This window comes from Coregonus lavaretus (assembly GCF_964263955.1).
Source record: "Coregonus lavaretus genome assembly, contig: SUPER_35_unloc_5, whole genome shotgun sequence".
NCBI lineage: Eukaryota > Metazoa > Chordata > Actinopteri > Salmoniformes > Salmonidae > Coregonus > Coregonus lavaretus.
In genome coordinates, this window is record NW_028167177.1 from 662,633 (window position 1) to 686,327 (window position 23,695).

The following is a 23,695-nucleotide window of genomic DNA, read 5'->3' on the forward strand; positions in this document are numbered from 1 at the left end:
AGTACAGTGGAATGGTGTCTTTTGGGTGCTGACTCCACAGGTTGTTATGATAAACTTATGCCTGGCAACAGTGTGCAACAAGTGGAGCGCAGAGGGGTTGGGACCAACCCGTGCGCCAACGGATTGGCTGAGTAAGTCTAAACCACGCTCAGCGTCTACTCTGATTGGCCAGCAGAGAGGTGGGAACTCTCTCTCTGTCAGAGTATTTGAGGAAGAACCGGTAACAATGGATCAGTTCTCTGAGTGCCCTGCGAGGTATTTCAGTGGACCCGTATATACGAACCTTCATACTTATCATACATACATTTTGCATTTAATAAATTAAGCTTGGATTGAAGATCTCTTGATTCTTATTCCAATACCAGATTTGAATTACGCAATTTCTAACACATCTCTGGAGCCGGAAGAGCGTGTATTAATCCTACTGTAGAACTCATTGCGACCAGCACTAGCAGGTCAAACGAACGACTAAAATGAACGAGTCAATCAGAAAAACAAATTGGGAGAGGCCAGAGAAAGGCAGACTAGTAAATTGGGCTAAGGAACAGAAGTTGGGTATTGGAGAAAGGCCATCAGTGCGTGCTCTGCAAAAAATACAGCGGATGAAGGCGCGGCATGAGCGTGGTGAACAGATAGACGTGGTTATGGACAGCTAGGAAGAAGAAGAGACGAGTGTAGTGGGAAGATGTGTGTTGAGGAAGAATGGCGCCAAGTCCAAACAGTACTCTGCGGTCTCAGAAATGGAACCTGACGAGAGTGAGGATGAATTACCTGTGGTGGCAGGTGTGGTGAAGACCTCCGAGTCCGAGCCTCGCCCGATGGCCATGCAAAGGATGATTCTGGCCCAGTGGAATACATTTTTGAAGAAAGTGGATATTTCTGCCTTTTGGTGGACCCCATATGTAGTCTCAGGCTGGGCAAAAAATAATTTGCGTACTGTTAAATCGGTGAAGGTAACTCGAAGTGGACTTAATGATTTTCGGTGTTTCTTCCATCAAGGAAGTGGGCGCTTTGCGGCACGCACCTCCGGACAAGACTTCAGAGAAGTACTTGGGTGAACGAAAGAGTCGGCCTGGCGTAGGATCAGTTAGGGCCAATGTAGGGGACTGGGGTGGTGGTTTATTTTATTTATTTTTGATGAAATAGTGGTATATAGGTGTAGAGTTAGTTGGTGGTGCAATTTTTTTTTTTCCTTTCCCCCTTTTTTTTTTTGTTTCAACGTTTTACGTGATCGACCACACACTCCCGCACAGTAGGTGGCGGCATGCACAAACAATGTGCGAACACCATGATACCAAAGAAGAAGTAGTGAACCGTGACCAAGAAGAATTTCCACGTTAGCGTTTTTATTGTTGTTATTTAGACGTTTATTAACATCTTGGAACTCACAATATGAGCATCACATACTTACCTCAGGTACTCTTTAATTCGGGTTGGAGACGGAACTTGGTTGATTCTAGGTAACGCTAGCTAGCTGCTAACCTAACGATGGCTAACTGTATGGTTTTTCACACTCAAATAGCCTCCATTATGGAGGTGCTAGCGAATGCAGCCGTGGCAGAGATCTGTAAACTCGTAGACGACGACTATGCAGTGTTTCGTTTGGAAATTTCTCAAAGCCAGAAAGAAAACAGGGGATTGCGGAGGAAACTACAGCTACTAGAACTGAAGGGGGCACGGGAGCGCGCAGAGAAGACAATACGAGAGCGCGTCCTTGCAGGTAGTCCCAGTAGTGTAAAGATTCACAACGGAATGCCAAGAGGTACATTTTGCAGAAGGCTGAGGGCCTGTCGCACCGTTCCCCTCTTCACATGTGTTCAGATGTGTTACCCTGAATTATGTCTTGGTCAGCTTTTGAATAGTACGCAATACTTACCTATGTGAAGCTAGCCACAATAAGGATTAGCCACACTAGTGGAATTTTCAGTTCGCCTTCAAAGTAGAAGTTCCCCATTTGAAAGTGACGGATACAAATAGTGGAATCATGGCATATTTGGAATAGATCATGCTAAACAAGGTCAGAATGTTGTTTATATAAATTCAACAAAATACAATAATTAGTTAATTTGACACAGTCACCTCACTATACAGCCTGTTGTACATATTGACATTTATATTGCTATGTGGCTAATTTCACTGTGGTTTCCGAGTCTCTCAATAAGAGCTACGACGCTAATATTTGTGTAAACTCTTCAAAATTGTAATCTGTGGGTGTCACTGAGTAGGCTGATACCCCATTTCAGGGACCCAAGATCCATAGGTAAGGCTGTACAGTGCATATAAGTATGCCCCCATTGCAATTCTGAAGTCTAATACATCCACAGTGCAATTTCAAATTATTAATATTTTTGTCAAATTAACAAATTATTGTATTTTGTTTTAATTATATAACAACATTCCGATCTTATGGCATGATTCCGCTATATGTATCCATTTGCATCACTTTCACACACTTAATATGTTGTGAAATCTGTTATGAATGTATTGTAATGTTTTTAAAATGTATAATTGCCTTAATTTTGCTGGACCCCAGGAAGAGTAGCTGCTCAAGGTAGCAGCTAATGAGGATCCATTATAAATACAAATGAGGGACTTTTATTTTGAAGACAAAACGCAAATTCAACTGTGGCTAATCCTTATTATGGCTAGCTTCACATAGGTTCAATACTTCCCCTTATTACTTTGCTATCTTGAACACATTTTTTTTTCCCACCATTATTTTACCAGGCAGGTCAATTAAAAATAAATTCCTCCACGAAGACAGATGGCCATGTCCGAATAGGCATTTTAGGTATGAGAAAATCAGGGGAGAAGAGAGAATCTGTATACATGCTGAGATAAAAGCACATACTCTGCCAGAATTCAGCCAGCCTTCACAAGAGTACAACATATGCAAATATGTCCCTTTTTGTGCTTTACACCTCCAGCAGAATAATACAATTTCTGAAAGCATGATATTCAGTTTCACTGGCATATAGTACGTTCTATGGATGGTCTTAAACTGCAGTAATTTATCAAATCAAAATCAAATTCAATTGTATTTGTCACATGCGCCGTGAAATGCTTACTTACAAGCCCTTAACCAACAATGCAGTTAAGAAAAATATTTACTAAATAAAATAAAGTAAAAAATAAAAGAGCAACAATAAAATAACTATAACGAGGCTATATACAGTGGGTACCGAGTCAATGTGCCGGGGAACAGATTAGTCGAGGTAATTGAGGTAACATGTACATGTAGGTAGGGGTAAAGTGACTATGCATAGATAATAAATAGCGAGTAGCAGCAGCGTACTGGGCCGTATTTACTACCCTCTGTAGTGCCTTGCGGTCGGAAGGCCGAGTAGTTGCCATACCAGGCGGTGATGAAACCAGTCAGGATGCTCTCGATGGTGCAGCTGTATAACTTTTTGAGGATCTGAAGACCCATGCCAAATCTTTTCAGTCTCCTGAGGGGGAATAGGCTTTGTCGTGCCCTCTTCACGACGGTCTTGGTGTGTTTGGACCATGATAGTTTGTTGGTGATGTGGACACCAAGGAACTTGAAGCTCTCAATCTGCTCCATTACAGCCCCGTCGATGAGAATGGGGGTGTGCTCGGCCCTCCTTTTCCTGTAGTCCACGATCATCTACTTTGTCTTGATCACGTTGAGGGAGAGGTTGTTGTCCTGGCACCACACTGCCAGGTCTCTGACCTCCTCCCTATAGGCTGTCTCATCGTTGTCGGTGATCAGGCCTACCAACGTTGTGTCATCGGCAAACTTAATTATGGTGTTGGGGTCGTGTTTGGCCACGCAGTCATGGGTGAACAGGGAGTACAGGAGGGGACTAATCACGCACCCCTGAGGGGCCCCCATGTTGAGGATCAGCATTGCAGATGTGTTGTTGCCTACCCTTACCACCTGGGGGCAGCCCGTCAGGAAGTCCAGGATCCAGTTGCATAGGGAGGTGTTTAGTTTCAGGGTCCTTAGCGTAGTGATGAGCTTTGAGGGCACTATGGTGTTGAACGCTGAGCTTTAGTCAATGAACAGCATTCTCATGTAGGTGTTCCTTTTGTCCACGTGGGAAAGGGCAGTGTTGAGTGCAGTAGAGATTGCGTCATCTGTGGATCTGTTGCGGCGGTATGCAAATTGGGTGGGTCTAGGGTTTCTGGGATGATGGTGTTGATGTGAGCCATGACCAGCCTTTCAAAGCACTTCATGGCTACAGACGTGAGTGCTACGGGTCAGTAGTCATTTAGGCAGGTTACCTTGGTGTTCTTGGCCACAGGGTCTATGGTGGTCTGCTTGAAACATGTAGGTATTACAGACTCGGCCAGGGACAGGTTGAAAATGTCAGTTAAGACACTTGCCAGTTGGTCAGCGCATGCTCGGAGTACACGTCCTGGTAATCCGGCCTTGTGAATGTTGACCTGTTTAAAGGTCTTAGTCACATCGGCTACGGAGAGCGTGACCACACAGTCGTCCGGAACAGCTGGTGCTCTCATGCATGCTTCAATGTTGCTTGCCTCGAAGCGCGCATGTGTCACTGGGAAGCTCGCAGCTGGGCTTCCCTTTGTAGTCCGTAATAGTTTGCAAGCCATGCCACATCTGATGAGTGTCGGAGCCTGTGTCGTAAGATTCAACCTTAGTCCTGTATTTAGGCTTTGCCTGTTTGATGGTTTGTCTGAGGGCATAGCATGATTTCTTATAAGCGTCCGGGGTAGCGTCCCGCTCCTTGAAAGCGGCAGCTCTACCCTTTAGCTCAGTGTGGATGTTGCCTGTAATCCATGGCTTCTGGTTGGGGTATGTACGAACGGTCACTGTGAAGACAACGTCATCGATGCACTTATTGATGAAGCCGGTGATTGATGTGGTATACTCCTCAATGCCATCGGATGAGTCCCGGAACATATTCCAGTCTGTGCTAGCAAAACAGTCCTGTAGCTTAGCATCTGCGTCATCTGACCACTTCCGTATTGAGCGAGTCACTGGTACTTCTTGCTTTAGTTTTTGCTTGTAAGCAGGAATCAGGAGGATAGAATTATGGTCAGATTTGCCAAATGGAGGGCGAGAGAGAGCTTTGTACGCGTCTCTGTGTGTGGAGTAAAGGTGGTCTAGAGTTATTTTTCCTCTGGTTGCACATGTAACATGCTGGTAGAAATTAGGTAAAACGGATTTGTTTCACTGCGTTAAAGTCCCCGGCCACTAGGAGCGCCGCCTCTGGATGAGCATTTTCTTGTTTGCTTATGGCTTTACACAGTTCATTGAGTGTGGTCTTAGTGCCAGCATCGGTTTGTGGTGGTAAATAGACAGCTACGAAAAATATAGATGAAAACTCTCTTGGTAAATAGTGTGGTCTACAGCTTATCGTGAGATACTCTAGATACTTAGTATTTGATTTCACGCACCAGCTGTTATTGACAAATTGACACAGACCACCACCCCTTGTCTTACCGGAGGCAGCTGTTCTATTTTGCCGATGCACGGAAAAAACAGCCAACTGTATATTATCCATGTCATTGTTCAGCCACGACTCGGTGAAACATAATATATTACAGTTTTTAATGTCCCGTTGGTAGGATTGTCTTGAACGGAGTTCATCCAGTTTATTCTCCAATGATTGCACGTTGGCCAATAGGACGGATGGTAGAGGTGGGTTACCCACTCCCCAACAAATTCTAACAAGGCACCCGGGCCTGCGTCCCCTGTATCGGCGTCTTCTCTTCATGCGAATGACAGGGATTTGGGCCTGGTCTGGTATCTGGAGTAAATCCTTTGCGTCTGACTCGTTAAATAAATCATCTTCGCCCAGTTCGAGGTGAGTAATCGCTGTTCTGATATCTAGAAGATATTTTCTGAAATAAGAGACGGTGGCAGAAACATTATGTACAAAATAAGTTACAGACAACGAGAGAAAACACACAAAATTGCACAATTTGTTAGGAGCCCGTAAAACGGCAGCCATCTCCTCCAGCGCCATTGCTGTATGAGATTATATGAACATGACTGTGCATTCTAACATATCTGTATCTATTCATCATCATAAATAGCGTCTCCCTGGTCTTCCTCACATTTTAGTTTTACATGTTTTGTGTCATCGGGACAAGCCTCTATCAACCCTTGATACAGTTTGGAAATCAACTTTGGAGGTTTGTCAGAATGCCTTAAAATAGCACCTGGCTTGTCCAGTGTTTGCTGGACAGAGAGAATAAAGTGTTGTATCTGCAAAAATTCACCTCACCTCTGTCAGACTGGTCTTCCCAGGCTGTCTGACCCTGCTGAGACCCCTGTCACCATCTGATCCTCCTAAAATGAAGCATGACAAAGAATTACCTTGGTGTACATTTAGACATTATATTATCCAAGAATAGAATCAATGGTTCAATTATTGAAATGACCATTATTCCCAGATCCCAGACTAGCTTTAAGCTTAAATTGCTGTCCTGTAGCTACTGTAGGTCTTCCCATCAATTCAAGATGGAACTTTGTATCATTCACTGAATATACTGCAAAATTCACCTGAGCTCCGTAGACTGGTCTTCCCTGGCTGTCTGACCCTGCTGGGACCCCTGTCACCATCTGATCCTGCTAAGACATGATGAGCATAGTGTTGTGTACTGACTGCACTAGAGGGCTGCAGACCTCTTGGTCCCGACAGAGATCATTGCTGCGGGGTCGACGTTTTTCATGCTGCAGGCGGTCAGACGACTTTGGGATGAAGATATTTTGGTTGTCCCACAGATTATTTTGAAACGGTCCTCTTTCAGCTTTGTATGCGTTAGCCGACCTATTGTATTGAAAGCACATATTTTTCGCATTATTCACACACTTGCTGCTTCAACTTCAGTAGCATACCTCTCTCTCCTAGTTGTGTGTGAGAGTTCAAGTGTGCCTAGTATGTGTGGGCTCATTGAAATAGAGTAGGCTGGGCCGCCCGAGTGGCGCAGCGGTCTAAGGCACTGCATCGCAGTGCTAGAGGCGTCACTACAGATCCGAGTTCGATCCGGGGCTGTGTCGCAGCCGGCCGTGACCGGGAGACCCATGAGGCGGCGAACAATTAGCCCAGCGTCGTCCGGGTTAGGGGAGGGTTTGGCCGGCTGGGATGTCCTTGTCCCATCGCGCTCTAGCGACTCCTTGTGGCGGACGGGCGCCTGCACGCTGATTTCAGTCGCCAGCTGTACGGTGTTTCCTCCGACACATTGGTGCGGCTGGTTTCCGGGTTAAGCAAACAAGCAGTGCGGCTTGGCAGAGTCGTGTTTCGGAGGATGTATGGTTCTCGACCTTCGCCTCTCCTGAGTCCGTACAGGAGTTGCAGCGATGGGACAAGACGGTAACTACCAATTGGATATCACGAAATTGGGGAGGAAAAAAAAGGCGTAATAAATAAATAGAGTAGGCTGCCTACATGGGCGGAGAATCACGTGGCAGTTAACTTGAATATGAAATTAATTTAAATATGATTAGATTGTAGTTTACTACAGTGTCTGTAAATAAATATTGATAATGAAAAGACGTGGAGAGCACTCAACCAACGTGGGTTTGGGACCAGTTCTTGCGGCAGCAGGTGGGAGTCGGACAAAAATGCAATTTCAGAATGCGGGGGGGACATGTCCCCAGTGAAAGTTGCGCCTCTGGAGAAAATAGAATGTTTTATAGTATGTGAATTTTCGGAAATCGACTTTGGTTTAAATTTAAATGTAATGTTTTTGTCATTTAGCAGATGCTCTTATCCATAGTGACTTACTGTAGTGAGTGCATACATTTTCATACTTTTTTCATACTGGTCCCCCGTGGGAATCGAACCCACAACGTTGGCATTGCAAGCACCATGCTCTACCAACTGAGCTACATGGGACAGCAAATGCCAGGATGTTATACTCATGTTGGCTGTTCATCTGGTAGAATTCGCTGCAGACTTTTGAAGACTCCCATGTGCTTGACATCAACTGATAATTAAATGTGCAATATGCAGAAATCCCTTCGCCATTTCCTGGTTGCTAAAATTCTAATAGTTTGCCTAATTTCAGTTTGTGACAAAACAAGCAGTCATTGTGTAGAGAATCATTGTACCATCTAAACCAATGTGAAATATCTTTTCCATTACCAAAAATATTGTATTTTCAGCTGTTTGAAGCCAAAAGTAGAAATGGCACACATAAAACAGATCTACCACTGCTTAGACTTGTTTAAATGAGAATGACAGATCTATAACACACACTTCTATGTGAATTTTGTTGGTCCACAAAAAAGTTAAATATTGCAACTTTAAATATGGGGATGCGCACCCGAAATGAACGAATGGCGGGAAATAACGCAATTCCGCATTAGATGACGCATTCTCATTATAGATAAACCTTGTATGATGGTAGACTACATGGCCAAAAGTATGTGGACACCTGCTCGTCGAACATCTCATTCCAAAATCATGGGCATTAATATGGAGTTGGTCCCCCCTTTGCTATAACAGCCTCCACTCTTCTGGGAAGGCTTTCTACTAGATATTGGAACATTGCTGCGGGGACTTGCTTCCATTCAGCCACGAGCATTAGTGAGGACGGGCACTGATGTTGGGCGATTAGGCCTGGCTCGCAGTCGGCGTTCCAATTCATCCCAAAGGTGTTCGATGGGGTTGAGGTCAGGGCTCTGTGCAGGCCAGTCAAGTTCTTCCACACTGTATGGACCTCACTTTGTGCACGGGGGCATTGTCACAGTGCCATCCGTTTTGTCACCAAAGCCCCATATACTACCCACCATTGTGACCTGTACGCTCTCGTTGGCTGGCCTTCACTACATATTCGTCGCCAAACCCACTGGCTCCAGGTCATCTATAAATCTCTTCTAGGCAAATCCCTGCCTTACCTTAGCTCATTGGTCACCATAGCAACACCCACCGGTAGTATGCGTTCCAGCAGGTATATCTCACTGGTCATCCCCAAAGCCAACACCTCCTTTGGCCGCCATTCCTTCCAGTTCTCTGCTGCAAATGACTGGAACGAACTGCAAAAATCTCTGAAGCTGGAGACACTTATCTACCTCACTATATTTAAGCATCAGTTGTCAGAGCAGCTTACTGATCACTGCACCTGTACACACCCCATCTGTAATTAGCCCACCCAACTACCTCATCCCCATATTGTTATTTACATTGTTATTTATTTTACTCATTTGCACCCCAGTATCTCTATTTGCACATCATCTTCTGCACATCTATCACTCCAGTGTTAATACTAAATTGTAATGATTTTGCACTATGGCCTATTTATTGCCTTACCTCCATAACTTACTACATTTGCACACACTGTATATAGATTTTCTATTGTGTTATTGACTGTATGTTTAGTTTATTCCATATGTAACTCTGTGTTTGTTGTTTTTATCGCACTGCATTGCTTTATCTTGACCAGGTCGCAGTTGTAAATGAGAACTTGTTCTCAACTGGCTTACCTGGTTAAATAAAGGTTAAATAAAATAAATAAATAAAAATGCTGAAACAGGAAATGGCCTTCCCCAAACTGTTGCCACAAAGTTGGAAGCACAGAATTGTCTAGAATGTAATTGTATGCTGTAGCCTTAAGATTTCCCTTCACTGGAACTAAGGGGCCTAGCCTGAACTGAGCTCTTCAGTAAGGCCATTCCACTGCCAATGTTTATCTATAGAGATTGCATGGTGGTGTGCTCAATTTTATACACCGGGGTGTCCACATACTTTTGTATATATGTTGTATTTGTTGCTTACTGCATTCGTTTTTACTAACCAGTAAGTTCTAAATAGTATATAGTACAAATAGCACACAGTATGCAATTTAAGTAAGTAGTAGGCAAGCCAGATTTCGTACACAGCCAGTATCATATTCTAACCAGATTCTTGATTTACTGAATTTCCTGTTGTCATACTCAATTAAAATAATGTGATGTATGGAATATAATCAATTAATCAATGAATAGTATCAAGAAGTTATGATAAATGTAACTTTACATCCTTGCCAATTGTAGACTCTGGGCATGTCCGAATACCCATACTAGCATATTACATACTTAAACTTCATAGTATGTACTCATCGTCACATACTATTTAGCACGTACTGTTTAGTAAAAAATATGCAGTCTGCCATGGCTGCAACGTACTACTTTTGGTGCGTTCAAGACAACTGGGAACTCGGAAACAAAACAAGCTCAGACTGGGAAAAAAATAAGAGTTGAGTGGGAGTGTCCCATCCTCTCAGGCTGTCGGCCTGGTGTAGGTGAAGATGATAGGGTGGTGGGTTTTAATGAGTGTAGGGTAGTCGGAAGGGTGGTTTTCTTTCCCCTTTTCCCCTGTAAATTCCTTTGCTCTGTAAGTACACTCAAAGATATTGTATAATATTGTGTGTTTGATAGTATGTGTAATGGATTTGCATGCCTAAAAACCACAGAAGAAGAAGATATTTCACTATAGTGGCGTGCCAGAGTGTTGTTGTTTTGGGCTAACGTTAGCTAGATAAGTAGCTAGCATTTGGAATGACATATTTCGAGTAAACTTGAGTTAACTGCAGGCCTAAACGTGTATCAATTGAAGAGTCACCTGAAGCTTGAGAGGAATGGGAGATGCAGTAGAGGAATGCAGTGCTGAGGCAGAGGTCACTTAATGAGGACGACTGGCTAGCTACTACTCTGAACTGTGTGTGGTGAGCTTTCTGGTGCCCAACTCAGGCTGGTTCCCAGAGTAGCTAGCCCTCTACAAGATCGTCACCCGACTCCATCTTCATCAACCATCTCCCTGACCACCTTCCTCTGATCGAGCCATGAACGGTCCCTCTCCATCTTTGGAGGATGCATGCACTCAAAGACTTGGCCTCCATTGGTTGACCTAGCCAACTATAGCTAGGCTACTTATGACTATGTATTTAGTTTTTTTGCTTTTGATGAACTTTGAGATTGTAATGAAAAGAGCTATAGAAATTAAATAAATTATTATAATACCAAAGATGGTTTATTTAGTTTAGTAGCACAAAAAGCTCTGACGAAGCCAAGAAGCCGACATGTACCCTTCAATAATAATAATAATAATAATAATATGCCATTTAGCAAACGCTTTTATCCAAAGCGACTTACAGTTATGCGTGCATACATTTTTGTGTATGGGTGGTCCCGGGGATCGAACCCACTACCTTGGCGTTACAAGCGCCGTGCTCTACCAGCTGAGCTACAGAGGACCACCAATAAAAAAGTGATAGTAGCAAGAGTGTGTGGGTTTCTTTTTTCTTTAAACGTATCTAATTGTTACCATGCACCTGCAACAAAATGGCTCAGATGTGCGTGTGCATTTGCAGGAATGCCCACATGGAGGAATGCCCCGAATTGCGGGACTCAGTCACACACTATTGAAAGGCACGGCAGACAGCAGCCTGCAGATCTGTTTTCAAAGATGTAACAATTACGATGAAACATTCGTGATCATTTTAAGGGAAACAAAAACTACTTCCATTTGAACACCACCGCAGAAGCTTCGCTAGTCGCCCTCTCCCAATGCATTGTGGCTGTAGAATTCCTGAAAAGTGTGCAGCGAATTCTACAAGATGAAGAGCCGAAATGAGTATAACGTCCTGGCATTTAAAGCATACTCGATTTTTGAAAATTCACATACTATTTTCGCATACTCAAATAGCCTACTATTTAGGACGCATGTATGGGTATTCGGACACGGCCTCTGTCAATAGTGTACAATATAACGTTGAGCATTGACAGTACCTAACTTAACTACTCCTTTCCCCCAATCACTCTCTCAGGTGAAGGACATCTCACTGGAGGACACAGGAGCTTTGTGAAGCCAGCGGGACACAATACATGGAGAGATGAACAACCAATCACTGTTGATGAGGGGAGTGGAACCTCAACCCAGCATGTTATTATGATAGAGGTTAGTGTCATAGTGTGACATAAAAAATTACAGTACATCAAATGTGGCCCGTTTATTTCAGAAAGGCTCCCCTCAGCTATTCATTTACATCCTTATTTATCTGCCATAGGGGAGCTTGTGAGACTTCCCTATGACATCCAAGTCAACTCATGTACCGGTAATAACCACCTCTCTTTTTTTGTCAGTCTGCAGATGCAGAGGCTGCAGGTCTTGGAGGATCATCTCTGGTCAAGCAGGAGAGGACTGAAGGAGAGGAGGACCCACGACACAGCAGAGACATTCAGACTGGAGCAGCGGCTGGAGTGGCGCCCCCTGTAGCCATGGCGGACCTTGCGACTGCCGCCACACCCCAGCCCAGGACCCAACGCAGCATCACGGAGGTCAGTGGAATGCCGAATGCCGTCCTCAAGTCAGAGACAGACACCGAGACTTTAACTGTAACACAAAGGCTCTTACACACAGTATCTGACCACAGATCAGACCCAGAGAGACTGAAGCAGGGGCCACTGGGCTGTCCTCCTGCTCCCGGCTCAGAGTATTTAGTTTACTGTAACCCGAGTCCGAGGACGGTTCATTCCCATCAGGACTTGGGTGAAGCGTCAGAGACTGTCAATGATCCGTCTTGTTCTTACGCTACAGAGATGGACACTGGCAACATGCCCTTGGGTTTAGAGACACAGACTGATCTGTCTAGAGGGGACTGGAACCGGTACAGTAGTAGTGTATACTCTGATGGGTGCCAAGATAAGAAAGGGGAGGTTATAGTGGTAGATGAGGTGACTGTGAAAGTGGAGGGCGACGCTCCTCCCACATGGAATGAAGATAGTCACCTAGGAGACGGACACTCACAGGGCAGAGATTTCTTAGATTACAGGGAAAGTTTGGAGACAAATCTAAATGGCGCCACCCAATCCCCTTTACACGCATTCAGGGATCGCGACCCAGTGTCCACGTCAATGGCACCGTCCGATTCACATGGCTGCGTTCTTTTCGATCAGGTATTGAACTCAAATGACCAAAGTGCCAAGGCTTGGGGAGGGGGAGCAACATCAGGCAGTAGTAAAGAGAAGCGGTTCCTCTGCATGTTCTGTAACAAAGGCTTCAGCTGCCCCCAGAAGGTGGAGATCCACCAGAGGGTCCACACAGGGGTGAAACCTTTCAGCTGTACCCAGTGTCACATGCGCTTCGCCCAGGCTGGTGACCTGAAGAGGCACCAGAGGGTCCACACAGGGGAGAAACCCTACAGTTGTACCCAGTGTCACATGCGCTTCGCCCTGGCTGGCAACCTGAAGATGCACCTGAAGGTCCACACGGGAGAGAGGCCGTTCGCCTGTAGGCACTGTGGGAAGAGGTTCTCCGAGAGGAGCTACCTCAGGATACACCAGCAGAAAAACCATTCCACTCTGTAAAATAGAAAATAACAATTTCACTCGATAGCTTCTGACGTTTAGATCAAACCCTGCGTTAACCCCCCAGCGTGAGTTTTTTCAGAATGGACTCACTAGCTAGGTGTCCATCCCAATTGGCAACAAATTTTCATGCGAATATTCTAAAATCTGCATAAAAACAATGAAATGGACTTGTTGCGGATCAAAATCAGTGCGAGATGACTTAGTGTATCCAAAATGTACTTTTTCTATTAAGTTTTCATGTACCTAATAAAAATATGAAGTTCAATGTGTTTCCATCGCATTTTCAACTCAACCGATGGTTTTGTCACAAAAACTGTTGCATTAAATAGCAAATGTGCCTAATTTGATCTTGGCACCTGTGCTCTAGCCAACAGCTCGCAGATACAGTACGGGTAGGCTGTGCGGCTTGTCTAGTCTACATGATGAGATTATTATGGATAATAGCGAGAATATATTTGTGAAAGGGCAGTCAAGCATTGATCATCATGTCACCAGAATAAGACCCTCTGTATTTATTGGAAAGCAGCATCAAGCTTATCACCGTGCACTTTCACCACCCTGTGAACTTCAGCATGATTTATTTAATCTGTAGCCTAATAAACTGCATGCTTTCTCAAGTCGTAGTGGGAGGACCACACACCATATCATTGCGTGACTCCAAATTTACTTCGATATGATGGTTATTATATCAATATTTGCACATAAAGGCATTTCCACCGCCATTTCCGGCGTAATTAATTTTACAGACACAAAAAGATCCCACCATGTCGAACGAACAAATTATCTGTCAACATTTTTTTATTTATTACACTGAAACGTCCTGTTTCCATCACAGCTGTCGTGATTTTTTTTTTATACAAAAAAATATGAAGAAAAACTTTGGATGGAAACGTGGTTAGTGTTCCAAAATGTGATTGTTATGCAACAGGACAGTTAACCCACGCTGACCTCAAACCAAGGCACGATGCCTGCTAATTATCTATAGGCTATGTTTCAACTTGTCAATTTCAAATGATTTTCGAACAACAGTTTGAATTGATGTGTGTTCCGATTCCTCATTAATTCACATAGAAGTAGCCCATTTCACTGTGGCGGACAATTTACATTTGAGGCACTACGATGAGCCGGACAAACTTCTCTCTTCGATGAGAGCCCAAGCACTTCCCCAGTGTTTCCCCAGGTCACGTATGCAGACATTTGCGCATCTCCAGTCAGAACAGAACTTGCACAAACTTTTTCCCCCGGGCATTTTCCGGCTGACGCCCTCATTGCCTTCATTGTTGTTTTCCTTAGTAATAATAACTTTGGACATGTGTGCGTTCCTATCAAAGTAAGTACCTTATTACGTTATCATTATAGTTTCTGTATATCGTGTTATGTCGTTTCTACTGTAGCACACCGTATATATGGAGCATAATGTATTGTGTGCATTCCTTTATAACCGCGGACAAGCGAGGCACTCATTTCATAACCTTTATGGTGTTATACTCAATTGTGCTTATGTAACCAGCTACATTCTTCTATTAGCTCTGTAAAACAATGCTAATGGCATCAGAGAAGTATTAGCTTGTGTTGTATCTTTTGAAGCTGCCCTGGCCTCATGACCATGGCCTGTGTATTTTAGCTGTGCCCTGCCTCCTTGTGGAGTTCAGCAGTTACTGTTTCATACTGTTATTCATATTTGTGATTTTGTCAATGCAACTTATTATTTTTATAGCAGTGTTATTGTGTTACTACTTTAATTGTTTTGTTGCTATATCCTGATGTTGTATTGTAAATAGTAATAATTATTCTTTATTCTGTACTCACAGAAACCACACACAGAAACCGTATTGAACATTATTTGCCAACATCATAACAGGAACTGGACATCTTTCTTGCCGACGATTGAGGCCAGCTTTTGTATGCTAGCAACATACTGTTTGAACATACAATCCTTTACAGTTTGACAGCAAGAAAATGACTATTTATTCAGATGCATAACCCATATTTCAATATTCATGTAGTGATTTAACAACTGCATCCCCACCCCTAAACTCATAGTATCATGGTATGTCACCTGTCAAGTCAGTCAGTCAGTAATTGCTGCAAATGTGCTAAATAGCGCTTGAATGTATGGTACTCCCAAAGCATGGTGCAACACACAGGGGTGTGTCACAAGCTAAACACATGTACTTTGTCAACAACCTCTGCTTCCTTCTCCTGGTGCCAGACAGTCAGATTTGCAGTGCCTCCGTGTGCGACTGTCTTGAGCAGCAGCTTGAGAGAGGGAAAATGCCGTGCAGTGAGCCGTCGGGGATTGTCTGAGGCAGGATGGCCCCCATTGGATGGACGCCAAGCGGGGCGGTGCTCCTCCAGCAGCTCTCTGAGGTTCTCTCTGTACTTTTTGGTAGGTAATTACCTCACCTATGGGGTAAGGGAGTAGGGAGGATGAGGGAGGGGAGAGGATAATGAGGAAGTGGGTAGGTGGGTGAGATATTGTCACTTTAAGTGCATAATTGAACTGTATGTCCAATTACAAAAAAACCTTGTTCAGTAATCTCACCTGTTATCTGGCGGTGAACTATGTGGCCATTGAGGACAGCAGTATCGATCAGATGGAAAAAAAATCCTATACCACTTGGTAGTTTTCCGAGCGCATTCCACAAAGGTGTTTATCATGTCCGTCTTATCCACTGCCCCCATTTTGAGGTTAGTCAAGCACACAGTCTGGTTTGATCTTTCTCTCTCCCGTCAGGTGGTCCACCTTCCCTGTGGCCGACAGGCTACTGTATGGACAGTGGAGAGGGCATGGACGTCTCGTTTGTCATCTCACTTTACCGCCAGCTGTCATCTCCCCCTTTGAATGTTCCTGCTTCCGAATGCCGGCATCCCCTTCTTGTTCAACCAGACTGTGCCACAGGCCCCTGTGCGGTTGGAGAGCAGATGCTGGAAGAGTGTGGGACTGCTGTACCAATTGTCCACATGCAAAGTGTGGCCCTTCCCAAGATGAGGAGCCAGCATAGCGATCATCACAGACCCCGACACCCCAAGCCCCTCATAATGTTGGATCTCAGTGGTGGACCCTGTGTAGACTATAATGTCCTGGACAAATCCTGTCTTCACGTCGCACATAACAAAGAACTTGACACCAAACCTGTGCCTTTTGTACGGAATATATTGACGGAATGCCAACCTACCCTTCCATAACATCAGGGACTCATCAATGCATAGGTCCTTGTATGGCACAAAGACCGAACCAAATGCTGATGTCAGGCTGGTAAGAACATTTCTTATTTTATGTAAGGGGTCATTTACAGTGAGGGAAAAAAGTATTTGATCCCCTGCTGATTTTGTACGTTTGTCCACTGACAAAGAAATTATCAGTCTATAATTTTAATGGTAGGTTTATTTGAACAGTGAGAGACAGAATAACAACAAAAACATCCAGAAAAACGCATGTCAAAAATGTTATAAATTGATTTGCATTTTAATGAGGGAAAATAAGTATTTGACCCCCTCTCAATCAGAAAGATTTCTGGCTCCCAGGTGTCTTTTATAGAGGTAACGAGCTGAGATTAGGAGCACACTCTTAAAGGGAGAGCTCCTAATCTCAGCTTGTTACCTGTATAAAAGACACCTGTCCACAGAAGCAATCAATCAATCAGATTCCGAACTCTCCACCATGGCCAAGACCAAAGAGCTCTCCAAGGATGTCAGGGACAAGATTGTAGACCTACACAAGGCTGGAATGGGCTACAAGACCATCGCCAAGCAGCTTGGCGAGAAGGTGACAACAGTTGGTGCGATTATTCGCAAATGGAAGAAACACAAAATAACTGTCAATCTCCCTCGGCCTGGGGCTCCATGCAAGATCTCACCTTGTGGAGTTGCAATGATCATGAGAACAGTGAGGAATCAGCCCAGAACTACACGGGAGGATCTTGTCAATGATCTCAAGGCAGCTGGGACCATAGTCACCAAGAAAACAATTGGTAACACACTACGCCGTGAAGGACTGAAATTCTGCAGCGCCCGCAAGGTCCCCCTGCTCAAGAAAGCACATATACAGGCCCGTCTGAAGTTTGCCAATGAACATCTGAATGATTCAGAGGAGAACTGGGTGAAAGTGTTGTGGTCAGATGAGACCAAAATCGAGCTCTTTGGCATCAACTCAACTCGCCGTGTTTGGAGGAGGAGGAATGCTGCCTATGATCCCAAGAACACCATCCCCACCGTCAAACATGGAGGTGGAAACATTATGCTTTGGGGGTGTTTTTCTGCTAAGGGGACAGGACAACTTCACCGCATCAAAGGGACGATGGACGGGGCCATGTACCGTCAAATCTTGGGTGAGAACCTCCTTCCCTCAGCCAGGGCATTGAAAATGGGTCGTGGATGGGAATTCCAGCAGGACAATGACCCAAAACACATGGCCAAGGCAACAAAGGAGTGGCCCAAGAAGAAGCACATTAAGGTCCTGGAGTGGCCTAGCCAGTCTCCAGTCCTTAATCCCATAGAAAATCTGTGGAGGGAGCTGAAGGTTCGAGTTGCCAAACGTCAGCCTCGAAACCTTAATGACTTGGAGAAGATCTGCAAAGAGGAGTGGGACAAAATCCCTCCTGAGATGTGTGCAAACCTGGTGGCCAACTACAAGAAACGTCTGACCTCTGTGATTGCCAACAAGGGTTTTGCCACCATGTACAAAGTCATATTTTGCAGAGGGGTCAAATACTTATTTCCCTCATTAAAATGCAAATCAATTTATAACATTTTTGACATGCATTTTTCTGGATTTTTATGTTGTTATTCTGTCTCTCACTGTTCAAATAAACCTACCATTAACATTATAGACTGATCATGTCTTTGTCAGTGGGAAAACGTACAAAATCAGCAGGGGATCAAATACTTTTTTCCCTCACTGTAGGTTGGCAGTAGCATTGTTGACGAAATGCAGGCATTGCAGCAGAACCAGGAAGCGGTCTTGAGAAAAGAGGGTGGCAAAGAAGGGAGTTGCAAACATAGGATCCATGCTCCAGTAATCCATTAGGGAGTTCTTCTTCACTATTCCCATGAGAAGGACTGCCACCAGGTAGGTATACATTTCAGTAATTGTGGTTGTCACCCACTTTGCGAGCTTCCCCATCACTTCTGGCTCTCTCTTCTCCTGTAGCTTCGAGGCATAGCGATTTGTCTCGTCCACTATGTCTCGCTGCTCTGTCAGAAACAGCTTGAAGCACTCTGCCTCAGAGGGAGACAGCAAGGGGCTTTGCACTCCAGATTGGGACTCATCAAAGCAAACAGCAGGGCCAGGAGTGGTGAAATGGCAGCTACCACAGACCTCGTGTACTTCATCCACTGTCGGTCTGCCTCCATCACCACCAGCATCTTCAGGGGAACCTGGGACTTCGTCAGTGGACAAGGGGTCCTCAGATTCAGGGTTCTCAATGGCCACAAGGTTGGGGAGCAGCTCCTCACGGTCAGAATCAGATTTCTGACTTTCAGACTCACTGTCAGAATTTACAAAAATCGCCAGAATTTCCACATTTGTGAGTTGTCTCCTTTTGAAAGACATCGCTAAATGCTACAGCTTAGCCCACTAGCTACATACATAAACAACACTGAATGGCTCTGATTGAGTGTCAGAGGTTACGTGATTGACTGCCAGCACGTGCCACTTGTATCAATAAATCATTATCAGAATATGGTTTGTGTGGTAATAATTAATTAATTTACTGTTTTATTCAAATGTTTTCAAGTACTGGTGACAAATCATGCATTCCGATTCTTGCATAAATTGTAATGGACACGTGTGAAATACTTTTTTGAAGGTTGTACTGATTGATGAGCTAATGCTAAGCTAATTGCCAGCTATGTGTGGAGCCATGTTTGTTGACATCATACAATGCATTCTAGGTGCCACGTAAACGTCTGTCACAACAAAGATGTTATAACAAAACAAGGTGAAGGGATGGTTCACTCATCTTTTGGGTAAACTTACGGAAGTGAATGATGGTAGACGACACACCCCCTTCAACATGCATACTGCAAACAGACCCAACTCCTCTTGTCACCTCTTATCTTTGGTTGACACGAATAAACAAACATGGTGGCACGCACAAACTACCCACCGTTGGATTACCAAAAATGTTTATAACTAACCCAAGACAGACCACAGCCTGTCGTTTCCAGTGGGAACAAATGATTCATAGTGGGCAGAACAAGCAAGGAGGGGGGCAGAGCCAAGCACGAGCTAGCGAGATCCTATTGGCACATTCAGCATGTATTTGCATATTTCCGTTAGGGAACGCCTACTCTGTGAAGTGTGCGCGTGTGCAATATCTGAATTCGCCCCAATCCTAAACAATGCAATTTTTTGAAACTTTGGCAAAGGGTAGTCTGGTCATAACAGATTCTAGTTTTGGGAACAGAACTGTATTGAGATCAAATGTTTCATCGATGAGAACATTTTGCAGAATGTCAGCCAAAATCCATCTTGTTCCATCTTCTCCCACTGACGGCCACTGGGCTTCCTCTCACCAACATATTTGGCTAAACAGTACAAATATGACTTATGCAGATCGATCAAGGTGGCGAAACAAGTACAGGGACAAAGTGAAAGAGCAATTCAGCGGGTCGGACACGAGGCGTATGTGGCAGGGGCTCCTAACGATCACGGATTACAAAACGAAAGCCAGCCACGTCACGGTCACCAACGCCACCCTACCGGACGAGCTAAGCACCTTTTTCTCAAGATTCGAGCTAAATGACCCTGAGCTGCTGAGGAGAGCCCCCGATGACCTCGTGGGCTACACACTCTGTCTCCACTGAGGATGTAAGTAAGTCATTCAAACGTGTTAACCCTCGCAAGGCTGCCGTGCCCTCAGAGCATGTGCAGACCAGCTGGCTGTTGTGTTCGCTGACATTTTCAATCTCTCCCTAGCTCAGGCCTCTTTACCTTCAATGTGTCCACTATCATTCCCGTGCCCAAGAAAGGGAAAGTAACTGAACTGAATGACTACTGACCAGTAGCACTCACTTCAGTCATCAAGAAGTGCTTCGAGAGGCTAGTCAAAGACCATATCACCTCCTCCCTCCCTGACACACTCAACCTCTCCAATTCGCCTACCGCCCTGACAGATCCACGGACGACGCAATCGCCATTGCACTGCACACTGCCCTTACCCACCTGGACAAAAGGAATGCATATGTGAGGATGCTGTTCATTGACTGACTACACCTCGGCCTTCAATACCATAGTACCCTAAAAACGGCCCTGGTTCTGAACTCCTCCCTATGCAACTGGGTCCTGGACTTCCTGACGGGCCGACCTCAGGTGGTGAAGGTAGGCAACATTATCTCCTCGACACTGGGGCCCCACAAGGGTGTCTCCTTAGTCCCTTCCTGTATACCCACGACTGCATGGACTGACACAGTTCCAACTCCATCATCAAGTTCGCTGATGACAGTAGTAGGCCTGATCAACAACGACGAGAGCCTACAGGGAGGAGGTTGGTACTCTGACGGCGTGGTGCCAGGTAAACAACCTCTCCCTCAACATTAGCAAAACAAAGGGGATTGTTGTGGACTTCAGGAGGAACCAGGCTGGACATCAACGGGGCCGCCGTGGAGACGATCAATAACTTCAATTTCCTCGGCGTACACCTCAGAGAAGCTGAAATGGTCTAACCACACAGACACCGTAGTGAAGAAGATACGACAGCGACTCTTCAACCTCAGAAATTCGGCCTGTCCCCGAGGGCCCTCAGTATTCTACAGGAGCCCCATCGAGAGCATACTGTCGGGCTGCATCACAGCCTGGTATGGCAACTCCACCGCGCGGACCGCAAGGCTCTTTAGAGGGTGATATGTGCAGCCGAACACACCAATGGGTGCACACTGCCTGCCCTACAGGACACCAACAACATCAGGTGTCGCAGGAAGGCCAAGGTGGTCATCAGGGACCCCAGCCATCCAAGCCATGCCCTGTTCTCCCCGCGTCGATCATCAGACGCGGGCAGTACAGGAGCATCATGGCAAAAACTGAAAGACTGGCCAATAGTTTCTACCCCCTATGGGGGAGTAGCCACAGTTGTTATTATTACTGAACAAAAAATATAAACACAACATGCAATTTCAAAGATTTACTGAGTTACATACAGTTCATGAAGAAATCAGTCAATTTAAATAAATAAATTATGCCCTAATCTATGGATTTCACACTGGGAATACAGATATGCATATGTTGGTCACAGCTTTTAAAAAATTGGCCTCACAATAGGCCTCAGGATCAAGTCATGGTATCTCAGTTCATTCAAATTGCCATAGATAAAATGCAATTGTGTTCGTTGTCTGTAGCTTATGCCTGTCCATACCATAACCCCACCGCCACCATGGAGCACTCTGTTCACAACGTTGACATCAGCAAATTGCTCGCCCACACGACGCCATAGACGCTGTCTGCCATCTGCCCGGTACAGTTGAAACCGGGATTCATCCGTGAAGAGCACACTTTTCCAGCGTGCCAGTGGCCATCGAAGGTGAACATTTGCCCACTGAAGTCGGTTTACGACGCCGAACTGCAGTCAGGTCAAGACCCTGGTGAGGACGATGAGCATGCTGATGAGCTTCCTTGAAACGGTTTCTGACAGTTTGTGCAGATATTCTTCAGTTGTGCAAACCCACAGTTTCATCAGCTGTCCGGGTGGCTGGTCTCAGACGATCCCGCAGGTGAAGAAGCCGGATGCGGAGGTCCTGGGCTGGCGTGGTTACACATGGTCTGCGGTTGGGAGGCCGGTTGGACGTACTGCCAAATTCTCTAAAATGACATTGGAGGCGGCTTATGGTAGAAAAATATACATTCAATTCTCTGGCAACAGTTCTGGTGGACATTCCTTCAGTCAGCATGCCAATTGAACGCTCCCTCAAAACTTGAGATTTCTGTGGCATTGTGTTGTGTGACAAAACGGCACATTTTAGAGTGGCCTTTTATTGTCCCTAGCACAAGGTGCACCTGTGTAATGATCATGATGTTTAGTCAGCTTCTTGATATGCCACACGGCAAAGGAGAAATGCTCACTAACAGGGACATAAACAAATCTGTGCACAAAATGTGAGAGAAATAAGCTTTTGGTGCGTATGGAACATTTCGGAGATCTTTTATTTCAACTCATGAAACATGGGACCAACACTTTACATGTTGAGGAAGACGTCAGCTTGACGTCAAAACGTCAGTCACCTGTCCGTATCATGTACAATGGATTAAAGTGAGCAAGAAGAAATCAATCTCTGCCTTTTTTTTGTTGAGTGCTTTTTATATCGAATTAGTCCTTTTGGACGTTTTTCTTGGTAAGCCCTTCTCACTTTACATGTTGCATTTTACATTTTTGTTCAGTGTACAAATGCAGTTAGAACTGGAGTTTCAAGCATGGTTTAGGCATGGTTTAGGCACAGCTGCCCGCAACAGAGCTCTTAAAGGGACAATGGCATCTTAAAAAGGGCAATGACATATTTTGTATTAGAAACCGCCCCCCTTCCAGCGTTCCTCTGTGGAGATGGGAGAACCTAATTAGTTATATATTTATATTAAAATAATAATTAATAACAATCATGATGTTGTGTCCAATGGGGTAAATGCAGATGAACAAACCCCAGGATCAGCCTATGTTCATTTTATAGCCACTAGGCTGCATCAGTTGGGCTACAGGTGATAATGCTTATTGCTAATAGCACACCTGATAATATAGACCAGGCATAGGCTATATGCATGTAGCCTGACGACTCACTAAATTCTTCCGCTGCTCTGTCGTTCGCTACACACTTTAGTCTGAGACTGTCATCATTGAAGTCATATGTGGTGACAAGGGGCACGAGGGGCGTTGTACTAAACAAAGTAATCAGCGATTGGATCGTCTCTAATCAATCACAGTATCAAAGCCAATTACACATTTTCAAACTGCCGCTTTACCAACGTGTGTTCTGGCTCTGGGCCAACCCACCGGTTTCTGGGCCAATCAAAAACCCTTCATTTTGAAGAATATTTTAAAAATTCACCTGAACTGAGCTTCTCACTCCTTCCACATAAAAATTCTCAAACTCGCAGTTTAATACATGTACAAAATGATTATCTTTCCCTAAAAGCATGATGTTCATGACTTTCTTACATGAAAGGGGAGGTTAACTTGGCCCCAGACCATCGATCTGAGACAGACTTAAGTTTTTTGCTTTAACGCCTCTGTTTAGCTGAATCAAAAACGAAGATAGTATCGCCAAGTTAGGGTTGGTCGAAAATTCTCTGTGCTACAACAAACCTGTAACTCCCAGTAATGGATACCAAAAATCTTTGGTTACATCACATTATCGGGTGTAACAATCTGTAGCTAGCTTCCACTCAACCTTCCATAGCTGTCTGTGCTGTAGCATTGTGCC

General features: G+C 44.7%; 1 protein-coding gene across 2 annotated transcripts; it reads left to right on the top strand.

Annotated features, from left to right (window-relative positions):
• The first annotated feature begins 1,281 nt into the window (after positions 1-1,281).
• Positions 1,282-13,551, top strand: LOC311110423 (uncharacterized protein). 2 transcript variants are annotated; one of them, XM_084188968.1, is made up of 3 exons: positions 1,282-1,762; positions 11,746-11,876; positions 12,062-13,551. In XM_084188968.1, the coding sequence occupies exons 1-3, from the start codon at positions 1,489-1,491 to the stop codon at positions 13,283-13,285; spliced, it is 1,629 nt and encodes a 542-aa protein (XP_084045094.1). In that variant the 5' UTR covers positions 1,282-1,488; the 3' UTR covers positions 13,286-13,551. The 2 variants fall into 2 exon arrangements, with proteins under 2 accessions (XP_084045094.1, XP_084045095.1); XM_084188969.1 differs by having other exon boundaries at positions 1,291-1,720.
• Positions 13,552-23,695: the final 10,144 nt, after the last annotated feature.

Coding starts and splice junctions, on each gene's coding strand:
- LOC311110423 (XM_084188968.1), top strand. CDS start 1,489: ATGGCTAACTGTATGGTTTTTCACACTCAAATAGCCTCCATTATGGAG. Junction 1,763..11,745: donor TCACAACGGAATGCCAAGAG/GTACATTTTGCA, acceptor TCACTCTCTCAG/GTGAAGGACATCTCACTGGA. Junction 11,877..12,061: donor AGCATGTTATTATGATAGAG/GTTAGTGTCATA, acceptor TTTTTTTGTCAG/TCTGCAGATGCAGAGGCTGC.